This window comes from Oncorhynchus gorbuscha, linkage group LG06 (genome assembly GCF_021184085.1).
Source record: "Oncorhynchus gorbuscha isolate QuinsamMale2020 ecotype Even-year linkage group LG06, OgorEven_v1.0, whole genome shotgun sequence".
NCBI classification, from domain to species: Eukaryota; Metazoa; Chordata; class Actinopteri; order Salmoniformes; family Salmonidae; genus Oncorhynchus; species Oncorhynchus gorbuscha.
In genome coordinates, this window is record NC_060178.1 from 42,848,959 (window position 1) to 42,860,445 (window position 11,487).

The window sequence follows — 11,487 nt, forward strand, 5'->3', positions numbered from 1 at the left end:
TTAGAAACTTCGGAGTGTTTTCTATCCAAATCTAATATACATATCCTAGCATCTGGGCCTGAGTAGCATGCAGTTTACTCTAGTCATGCTTTTCATCCCGGGCGTGAAAATACTGCCCCCTACCCCAAAGAACTTGAGAGATCTTCTGTGTCCTTGTTGTATCTATACATCTGTCTCCCGAGTGGCGGAGCGATCTAAGGCACTGCATCTCAGTGCAAGAGGCGTCATTACAGTCCCTGATTCCGGCCATGATTGGTGAGTCCCATAGGGTGGCTCACAATTGGCCCAGCATTGTCCGGGTTTGGCCCGGGGTAGGCCATAATTGTAAATAAGAATTTGTTCTTAACTGACCTGCCTAGTCCAATAAAACATTTTAATATATCAGTCATAGTAAGTTCATTTTAGATAACAGCTATAATTTCTTAAACGCACCCGCGTAGGTCTGCTGTAAACAGTTTCATTTCACATGAACTTCATTTCACTTGAACTTTTAACATATATTACTGCTTACTGCTGCTCAATCATCCTATTTTTCTAACTTAATTGAGGAAAATAAGAACAATCCGAAATTCCTTTTTGATACTGTCGCAAAGCTATCTAAAAAGCAGCATTCTCCAAGAGAGGATGGCTTTCACTTTAGCAGTGATAAATTCACGAACTTCTTTGAGGAAAAGATCATGATTATTAGAAAGCAAATTATGGTCTCCTCTTTAAATCTGTGTATTCCTTCAAAGCTCAGTTGTCCTGAGTCTGCACAACTCTGCCAGGACCTAGGATCAAGAGAGACGCTCAAGTGTTATAGTACTATATCTCTTGACACAATGATGAAAATAATCATGGCCTCTAAACCTTCAAGCTGCATACTGGACCATATTCCAACTAAAGTACTGAAAGAGCTGCTTCCTGTGCTTGGCCCTCCTATGTTGAACATAATAAACCGCTCTCTATCCACCGGATGTGTACCAAACTCACTAAAAGTGGCAGTAATAAAGCCTCTCTTGAAAAAGCCAAACCTTTACCCAGAAAATATAAAAAACTATCGGCCTACATCGAATCTTTCATTTCTTTCAAAAATTTTAGAAAAGGCTGTTGCACAGCAACTCACTGCCTTCCTGAAGACAAGCAATGTATACGAAACGATTCAGTCTGGTTTTTAGACCCCATCATAGCACTGAGACTGCACTTGTGAAGGTGGTAAATTACCTTTTAATGGCATCAGACCGAGGCTCTGCATCTGTTCTCGTGCTCCTAGACCTTAGTGCTGCTTTTGATACCATCGATCACCACATTCTTTTGGAGAGATTGGAAACCCAAATTGGTCTACAAGGACAAGTTCTGGCCTGGTTTAGATCTTATCTTGTCGGAAAGATATCAGTTTGACTCTGTGAATGGTTTGTCCTCTGACAAATCAACTGTAAATGTTGGTGTTCCTTAAGGTTCTGTTTTAGGACCACTATTGTTTTCACTATATATTTTACCTGTTGGGGATGTCATTCGAAAACATAATGTTAACTTTCACTGCTATGCGGATGACACACAGCTGTACATTTCCATGATACATGGTGAAGCCCCAAAATTGCCCTCGCTAGAAGCATGTGTTTCAGACATAAGGAAGTGGATGGCTGCAAACTTTCTACTTTAAAACTCGGACAAAACAGAGATGCTTGTTCTAGGTCCCAAGAAACAAAGAGATCTTCTGTTGAATCTGACAATCAATCTTAATGGTTGTACAGTCGTCTCAAATAAAACTGTGAAGGACCTCTGCATTACTCTGGACCCTGATCTCTCTTTTGACGAACATATCAAAACCATTTCAAGGACAGCTTTTTTCCATCTACGTAACATTGCAATTAATTAATCCATGCTTTTGTCACTTCTAGGTTAGACTACTGCAATGCTCTACTTTCCGGCTACCCGGATAAAGCACTAAATAAACTTCAGTTAGTGCTAAATACGGCTGCTAGAATCCTGACTAGAACCAAAAAGATGTGATCATATTACTCCAGTGCTAGCCTCCCTACACGGGCTTCCTGTCAAAGCAAGGTCTGATTTCAAGGTTTTACTGCTAACCTACCCAATTTGTAAGTCGCTCTGGATAAGAGCGTCTGCTAAATGACTTAAATGTAAATGTAAAGCATTACATGGGCTTGCTCCTACCTATCTCTCTGATTTGGTCCTGCTGTATATACCTACACGTATGCTACGGTCACAAGACGCAGGCCTCCTAATTGTCCCTAGAATTTCTAAGCAAACAGCTGAGGGCAGGGCTTTCTCCTATAGAGCTCCAGTTTTTATGGAACGGTCTGCCTACTCATGTGAGAGAAGCAAACTCGGGTCTCAACCTTTAAGTCTTTACTGAAGACTCATCTCTTCAGTGGGTCATATGATTGAGTGTAGTCTGGCCCAGGAGTGGGAAGGTGAACGGAAAGGCTCCGGAGCAACGAACCGCCCTTGCTGTCTCTGCCTGGCCGGTTCCCCTCTTTCCACTGGGATTCTCTGCCTCTAACCCTATTACAGGGGCTGAGTCACTGGCTTACTGGGGCTCTCTCATACCGTCCCTGGGAGGGGTGCATCACCTGAGTGAGTTGAGTCACTGATGTGGTCATTCTGTCTGGGTTGGCGCCCCCCCCCTTGGGTTGTGCCGTGGCGGAGATCTTTGTGGGCTATACTCAGCCTTGTCTCAGGATGGTAAGTTGGTGGTTGAAGATATCCCTCTAGTGGTGTGGGGGCTGTGCTTTGGCAAAGTGGGTGGGGTTATATCCTTGCTGTTTGGCCCTGTCCGGGGGTGTCCTCGGATGGGGCCACAGTGTCTCCTGACCCCTCCTGTCTCAGCCTCCAGTATTTATGCTGCAGTAGTTTGTGTCTGGGGGCTAGGGTCAGTTTCTTATATCTGGAGTACTTCTCCTGTCCTATTCGGTGTCCTGTGTGAATTTAAGTGTACTCTCTCTAATTCTTTCTTTCTCTCTCTCGGAGGACCTGAGCCCTAGGACCATGCCTCAGGACTACCTGACATGATGACTCCTTGCTGTCCCCAGTTCACCTGGCCGTGCTGCTGCTCCAGTTTTAACTGTTCTGCCTTATTATTATTGGACCATGCTGGTCATTTATGAACATTTGAACATCTTGGCCATGTTCTGTTATAATCTCCACCCGGCACAGCCAGAAGAGGAGTGGCCACCCCACATAGCCTGGTTCCTCTCTAGGTTTCTTCCTAGGTTTTGGCCTTTCTAGGTAGTTTTTCCTAGCCACCGTGCTTCTACACCTGCATTGCTTGCTGTTTGGGGTTTTAGGCTGGGTTTCTGTACAGCTCTTTGAGTTATCAGCTGATGTACGAAGGGCTATATAAATACATTTGATTTGATTTGAAAGGCTTCATATAGTATTCCAGTGTTAGTTATCCACTGAGCTTTACTTTTGTTCCTGCTCTCCCCACTCCTCTCCCTACTGTCAGAGTTTAATGTCATTGCTTAGTGAATTAATTTGTGTGCTCGTCCACACTTACATTATCTCCCTTTCCCTCTCTCAGCTAGGCCTGCAATAATTTATACAGTACGTTAATACAGCAGATTAACCGACATAAACATTCTGATTTCCCACATAATTTGTCATGTTCTATGACTAGGGAAAGAAAGAAAAATTAAAGAAAAAGTGATTGCATCTGAAATGTAGTTCTTTACAACAGTTGAGTCAGGAGGGAGAGGGGGAGAGCTAGATAGATAATAGAGAGGAATTAATGCAGAGGGATCAATATTCATTAAGAGAAGCTAGACCTCCTTATACATTCTCTTTAACACGGCTAGGGCCTCATGCTTACACACAAGCTTAACTATAGAGGACACACACGAACACACATACACTGGACAGCTAGAGGGTAGAAGAGGAGGCAAAGAACCAGCGAGAGAGAAATTGAGGTGTTTGTGTGTGTATGTGTGCGTGCCACTAGCAGCCCCTTAGACAGACAGACAGCAGGCGTGCGTGTGAGGAAGACGACCCTGGAATACCAATGAGCTGACCCCCCCCCCTCCTTCCTACACACACACACACACACACACAGGCCCCGGAGGTCATAGAGCGAGTCAATCATTTCGCCCAACCTGAAATGAGCCTGTGTGTTCGTGTGTGTGCAGGGCCGGCAGCTGTCAGGGGCCAGGAGTAGCAGACATTAATGAACCAGATGAATAGTGCAAAAATTCCCAAATACAAACAGGACAGTTGACATTTTTCATCTGTCAAAAGAAGAAGATTCAGGAAAATACCATGGTCCTTGTTTAACCCTTTACTGGCTACAGCTGCTGCCTGCCTCCCCCTCCTTTCTCTGTTTTTCTCTCTTCTCTCTCTTTCTCCTCTCTCTCTCATTAGCTCTCTCTCTCTCTCTCTCTCTCTCTCTCTCTCTCTCTCTCTCTCTCGGAATACATGCAGTGACCCTACATATCCCCCTGCCCCACACACTGTGCTAGTGTGGGTAAGTGATGGTGCAGCGGGGGGAATGTCCAGGGGAGAGACTTCCTGCTGAGTTTCTAGCACAATCATCCTTATTTTTCATTGGCCGATGTGACAGAGGCTGTCTTAACAATATCCACCACTCATTGGGCTCCTTGATCTCTATTTTATCTCCTCCTGTTGGCACTCTGAGATGGAGGGACGGGCCAAGGGATGGAGAGAGGGGTATAGTAACTGCTTCAATGGAAGCAATGTGTCTCGTTTTCTATCCTCCCCTCGTTGCTGGGCAATTTTCGAGTTGCTTGATTAAGCGGTGGTAAATTATAAAGCTGGTGTGAGGAAGAGAGAGGACAGGGGGAGAGAGAGCGTAACATCTGGAAGAAAAGTGACACCAGTCTCAATGGCTACTTCTGCTAATGTCTGCCTCTCCTAGCTCTTCCCTTCCTCCCCCTTTCTCCACCCTCCCTATAGCCTCCTTCCCCTCTCCGCCACTATTCATACTCTTTGTGGCTACAGTCTTCATACTGGAAACAGAGAGATAAAAATGGCATGCGCAAGTTCATCTAGCTCTGGGGAAGTAGATAAAGGTCCTCATTGCCAAAATCCTGAGGTATCCCTTTAAGTCCAATTGTCATTGAGAAGGCCACATTCAGATAGTGTAGTAGTGTTTCAGTAGTGTGTTGTTTGTCTTCCACTAAGCAGAAAATGTGTGTCACTAAATGATTTCTCTCTGCCTCCCTCAGATGGCAGCTCTCCAGAGCCCGTTCTATGGCGATAAGATGAACCTGTACTCTCTGTGTAAGAAGATAGAGCAGTGTGACTACCCTCCGCTCCCTTCCGACCACTACTCTGAAGAGGTACCGCTTCAACACCCACTTTACCCTCTTTCACCCTACCATCCATCCCTCCCTCTCTCTCATCCCCAAATCACCTCATCGTACTGTGGGGTCTGGAATTATTGACACCCTTGATAAAGATGAGCAGAAATGACTGTTTAATTCAAGTATTGAGCTATATTGTATACAACATTTTGTAAATTATATTATTTTATACTAATGCAATTACTCGGAGAACGATTTTGTTTAACAAGTAATACTGTTATTTTATTCAAAAAAGCAAGGGGTCAAATTTATTGACAATTCCTCCGTACAGAATCCTTCCAGGGCCTGGATTCCCGATAGTGAAAGTTACATAGGCTAAGGAGTGTTTTTAACGATGCATCGTTCCCAGAACACCACGCAGAGAGATCGTTTTCTAAGTGTGTCGTTGAGGCTTGTGTCGAATCTGATAGGGTCGAAAGGCAACGCTGCCTTCGGGTCTGCTTTCCATTCAAATCTTACCTTAACATTAGAATTATTGCACCACACTGATGACAGTTCAGCTCCTAGAAAGATATTACCTAAGGCTGCAAATATTGAGACGGCTTATTGTAATTCTTCCCAGAATCATGCACTAAATCGAGATTTGGCACCTCATTGCGCACATGCTAGGCTGCACAGCGCGAAATATATAGGGACATATTACGGACGGTAGCCTACGAGTAGCAAAATAGAACTCTGAACATGAAATGTATTCCAATTTGATTAAAATAGGCCTATAGCCTACTGTATTTATATTTTAATGCAGTCATCTCAGTTTTTATTTGAAGTATGTTTTTATATGTCTCTTGTTTATCAATTGCGCAGACATAGGCAACTTGGTATTTTAGTCAACTTTGTTCTGAGGTTATCGGTGAGGACAGAAAGACATAAACCATGTGATTCTACGTTTAGTGGAGATTGTCTGTGTATAAAGTGATGCTGATGGACAAAAAAAAACATCTAACGACAAAATTAGCTGTTCCACGAGTGGTCTGAGGCAGGTGTTAGATTACGAGCGATTTCAAGAGCAACGTTAATGCAATGGTTTTGTGAACAGCTCGGCGATATAGCGGTGCTCCTACGAAGGTTCTAACAATGAACTTTGCCCTCAGATGCTTTGGGAAATTTTGCAATGGCATGTCTCAGTCTCTGGACTTGAAACCCATTACAAACCTGTGGTTTGAATTGAAGAGGGCAGTACATAAGCACAGATGAAGGATATCAAGAATCTGGAAGTATTCTGTGAGGAGCACTGGTCTAAGATCCCTCCCAATGTGTTCTCCAACTCATCAAACATTTTAGAAAAAGGCCCAGTGCCATTATCCTCGCAAGGTGCTGTTTTGAAAGGTATTCCAAACAGGGGTGTCAATAATCTTGACCCCTATCTTTTTGAGAAAATATGCACACATGACTGTAAGTCGCTTTGGATAAAAGCGTCTGCTAAATGGCATATATTATTATTATTATTACTTCTCTGGGCAATTGTATACACAAACAATAATATAATTTCCCCAATTTTATTTTTGCCAAAAATATACATTTTTCATATACATAATTTCAGACCTCACTGTAGATCCAACTATACAGATGTCGGATCTTAATTTGACACTTTTCATTACATGAGGGAAAAAATCCTTTAACAGGAGGATTTGAATATCTGAAAAATATTTAGTCACCGCCAGGCGGCAACTGGAAGCGGTGATTTAATATACAATGCAGTACTGTACCTACATTTTACCTTATGTAGTCTATGTGCAGGCTACAGCACGTCTCTTGTTAATTCATATGTGGGTTATAATGAATTGACATTTGTAGGGGGTAGGTGTATTTTTTTGTTAGGGAAATGTAGTTGATTTAGATCAATTGTTTTATTAAATGTTGAAGGCAAGCAATAGGCAAAATACATTTTTGGAATTGTATAAATGTATATTTATTTTTTGGTCGAGTGACCAAACAAGTATGTATTCAGACCCTTTGCTTTGAGACTTGACATTAAGCTCAGTTGCATCCTGTTTCCATTGATCATCCTTGAGATGTTTCTACAAATTGATTGGAGTCCCCCGGTGGTAAATTCAATTGATTGGACATGATTTGGAAAGGCACACAGCTGTCTATAAAAGATCCCACAGTTGACAGTGCATGTCAGAGGAAAAACCAAGCCATGCAGTCGAAGGGATTGTCCGTAGATCTGGGGGAAGGGTACCAAAACATTTCTGCACCATTGAAGATCCCCCAAGAACAGTGTCCATCATTCTTAAGTGGAAGAAGTTTGGAACCACCACTACTCTTCCTAGAACTGTGCGCCAAACTGAGCAATCGGGGGAGAAGGGCCTTAGTCAGGGAGGTGACCAAGAACCCAATGGTCACTCTGACAGAGCTCCAGAGTTCCTCTGTGGAGATGGGAGAACCTTCCAGAAGGACAACCATCTCTGCAGCACTCCGCCAATCAGGCCTTTATAAGGAAAATTGGCCAGATGGAAGCCACTCCTCAGCCCACTTGCAGTTTGCCAAAAGGCACCTAAAGACTCTTAGACCATGAGAAACAAGATTCTCTGGTCTGATGAAACCAAGGTTGAACTTTTTGGCTTGAACGCCAAGCATCACGCCTGGAGGAAACCTGGCACCGTCCCTATGGTGATGCATGGTGGTGGTAGCATCATGCTGTGGGGATGCTTTTCAGCGGGACTGGGAGACATCATTCGTGGGGAACGACATGCTTACTGTGGCCTTGTTTAGTTCAGTTACCTTCCCTTTCTTGGGTACAGGTGGGCATTTTGAAGCAAGTGGGGACAACAGACTGGGATGGGGGAGAGATTGAATATGTCTGTAAACACACCCGCCAGCAGGTCTGCACATGCTCTGAGGATGCTGCTTGGAAGCTTTGCAAGGTGAACACGCTTTAATGTCTTACTTTGGCCACGGAGATCGGGGGCACACAGTCCTCGTGAGCGGTGGGGGCCCACGTCGCCAGCTCCGTGTTTTTTTCCCTCAAAGCGGGCAAAGGTGTTTAGCTTGTCCAGGAGCGAGGAGGTGTGTCCACAACGTGGCCGGCTTTCCCTTTATAGTCTGATTTTTCTGGACTCCCTTCCACATGCGTCTTGTGTAGGAGTCGTTAAATTGCGGCTCAGCTTTGTCCCTATACTGTTGTTTTGTCTCTATACTGTTGTTTTGTCTCATTGATTGCCTTACGGAGGACATAGATGGTCTGTTTGTACGCGTCCATGTTCCCAGTCACCTTGCCATGGTTAAATGTGGTGGTTCGCTCTTTCAGTTTTGCACGAATGCTGCCACCTATCCATGTTTTTTGGGTTTGCATAAGTTTTAATCATCCCAGTAGGAACAACATCCTCTATCCATTTCCTGATTAACCCAGGCACCGAGTCTGTATACGTCAATACAATTCCCAGAGGCGACCCGGAACATTTCCCAGTCCGCGTGATCAAAATAATCTTGAAGCATAGATTCTAATTGGTCAGACCAACATTGAACAGTTCTTACCAAGGGAACTTCCGGCTTAAGTTTCTGCCTATAATGTGTATGCGTGCGTGCATGAGTTTCGCTAGTCGCTACCCATCTTCCCCCACCCAGCCCCCATATCACCCCTCTATCACCACATCCAGGAAAGAGAGAGATGGGAAGAGAAAGAGCGAGATATGGAGAAGGAGATGGAGGGATGGGATGGGTGTTGCCTGCAGCGACTGTCTGGATATAAACAATGCTCCTGAAGCATCGGCAGGAAACTGTCAGCTGCTCATCTTTGTTGTGTCATTTACTGTCTCCTCCGTTTGCTCCCCCCTTCTCTCCCTCCTCCACCTGACACCATCCCTCCGTCCCCCCTCCATCTCTCTGCTGCGAAGAGGCAAATCAGTCTTTTACATATCTGAATCTCTTCATCGCTAATCCCCCTCTTTCTCCATTCTGTGGGACTAAGACTGTTTGCATTTGCATCACACACACACCCTGACACACACACACGCGCGCACACACACTCACTTTTACACTGTTCTTTATTGAGCTGCTACTCTGTTCTTTATTTTACTCTTATTATTATTATTATTATCTCTCCTGATGCCTAGTCACTTTACCCTGTCTTCATGTACATGTTTACCTCAAATATCATATACCTCTGCACATTGATCTGATACTCTCTGTATATAGCTCCATTCTTGTGTATTTTATTTTATTCCTCGTTACTTTTTATTTTTATTATTATTTTTAAACCCTGCATCGTTGGGAACGGCTCAAAAGCAAGCATTTCACTATAAAGTCTACACCAGTTGTTTTCGGATCATGTGACGAATACCATTTGATTTGACACACACCGTACACTGCATAACGAGGACTCGCCGGGCCTAGCGCCACGCAACAGCAGCCAGGAAGTTGGCAGGCGGTTACCATAGTGACCTTACACAGGAGCTTTCGATCTTAATTTTTTACCTTTATTTTTATTTTTATGATGGCGGTCGCTGTTCCACCTCTGAACCGTCTATCTGCTCCAATCAGTGGCTCCGCTCGGCTTCAAATGTAAAGGCTGTCTCCGAGACGGTGTGTGTGTCTTTATGTAATACACGTGCATATGTCTCTGCCTGATTTGGCTGTGTGTGTGTGTGTGTGTGTGTGTGTGTGTGTGTGTGTGTGTGTGTGTGTGTGTGTGTGTGTGTGTGTGTGTGTGTGTGTGTGTGTGTGTGTGTGTGTGTGTGTGTGTGTGTGTGTGTGTGTGTGTGTGTGTGTGTGTGTGTGTGTGTGTGTGTGTCTCTCTCTCAGGTTGGCTGGAAGTCGATTCACAAGGCCGTGGGGAAATTAACATACTTACCCCCCCTGCTGTATTTTGTTACCACACCTGTAGTTTGTTAGCTGCTATTGAAACAGGAAGAGGGTGACAATGAGAGATTTGTTTTTCTGTCATTAGATTTGTTCATTTGTCTGGAATGTTCTTTTAACACGAGACAGGCGACTCACTTTGTGCTGTCTCTCAGTATACTGTCTAATAGCTGATATCTCTGTCTTCCTCTCTCTGTTTTCTGTCTCCATCTCTCTCTCTCTCGCTCCCTCTCTCTGCCCCACCCCTCTCTTTCCACTCCTCTCTCCCTCTTCTTCCTCTCTCCATCTAGCTGAGGAAGGTGGTAGATATGTGTATTAACCCCGACCCAGAGAAGAGGCCGGACATCATGTATGTGTATGACGTCGCCAAACACATGCACGGCCAGACGCAGCAGGGCAGCTAAGTCTACACCTGAGGATACAATACAACCCGCATCTCTTCCCTCCTCCTTTCATCCCTCGCTTCCACATAAGGACAGGCAGACGCCAATCTCGTCTTTCACACAATCTTGTATTGAGAAGTTCTGCAAAAAAAAAAGTTATGTAATGTAGGTGTTTTGTTTAAGAGAAGGGGGTTATTTACAGTGCATTCGTAAAGTATTCAGACCCCTTCCCTTTTTCCACATTTTGCTACTTTACATCCTTATCCTAAAATGGATTAAATGTTTTTTCCCCTCATCAATCTACACACAATACCCCATAATGACATAAACAAGTACATTTAAACTCAGTTTTTCACAATTCCTGACATTTATACTCAGAGTAAAAATTCCCTGGCTTAGGTCAGTTAGGATCACCACTTTATTTTAACAATGTGAAATGTCAGAATAATAGTAGAATGATTTATTTCAGCTTTAATTTCTTTCATCACATTCCCAGTGGGTCAGACGTTTACATACACTCAATTAGTATTTGCTAGCATTGCCTTTTAAATGGTTTAACTTGGGTCAAACATTTTGGGTAGCCTTCCACAAGCTTCCCACAATAAGTTGGGTGAATTTTGGCTCATTCCTCCTGACAGAGCTGTTGTAACTGAGTCGGGTTTGTAGGCCTCCTTGCTCACACACACTTTTTCAGTTCTGCCCACAAATTTTGTATGGGATTGAGGTCAGGGCTTTGCGATGGCCACTCCAATACCTTGATGTTGTTGTCCTTACGCTATTTTGCCACGACTTTGGAAGTATGCTTGGGGTCATTGTCCATTTGGAAGACCCATTTGCGACCAAGCTTTGACTTCCTGACTGATGTCTTGACATGTTGCTTCAATATATCCGCATATTTTTCCTTCCTCATGTTGCCATCTATTTTGTGAAGTACACCAGTTCCTCCTGCAGCAAAGCACCCCCAACAACATGATGCTGCCACC

At 44.0% G+C, this 11,487-nt stretch overlaps 1 protein-coding gene across 2 annotated transcripts in view; it reads left to right on the forward strand.

Annotated features, from left to right (window-relative positions):
* Nucleotides 1-10,822, forward strand: part of LOC124037998 (serine/threonine-protein kinase Nek7-like) — a 150,884-nt gene extending 140,062 nt beyond the window's left edge. For both annotated transcript variants that reach the window (XM_046353338.1, XM_046353339.1), the window contains exons 9-10: nt 5,184-5,297; nt 10,412-10,822. In XM_046353338.1, the coding sequence (XP_046209294.1) occupies nt 5,184-5,297; nt 10,412-10,525 (228 nt within the window). In that variant the 3' untranslated portion in view covers nt 10,526-10,822. The remainder of the gene's footprint in view (nt 1-5,183; nt 5,298-10,411) is intronic.
* The last annotated feature ends 665 nt before the right edge of the window (nt 10,823-11,487 follow it).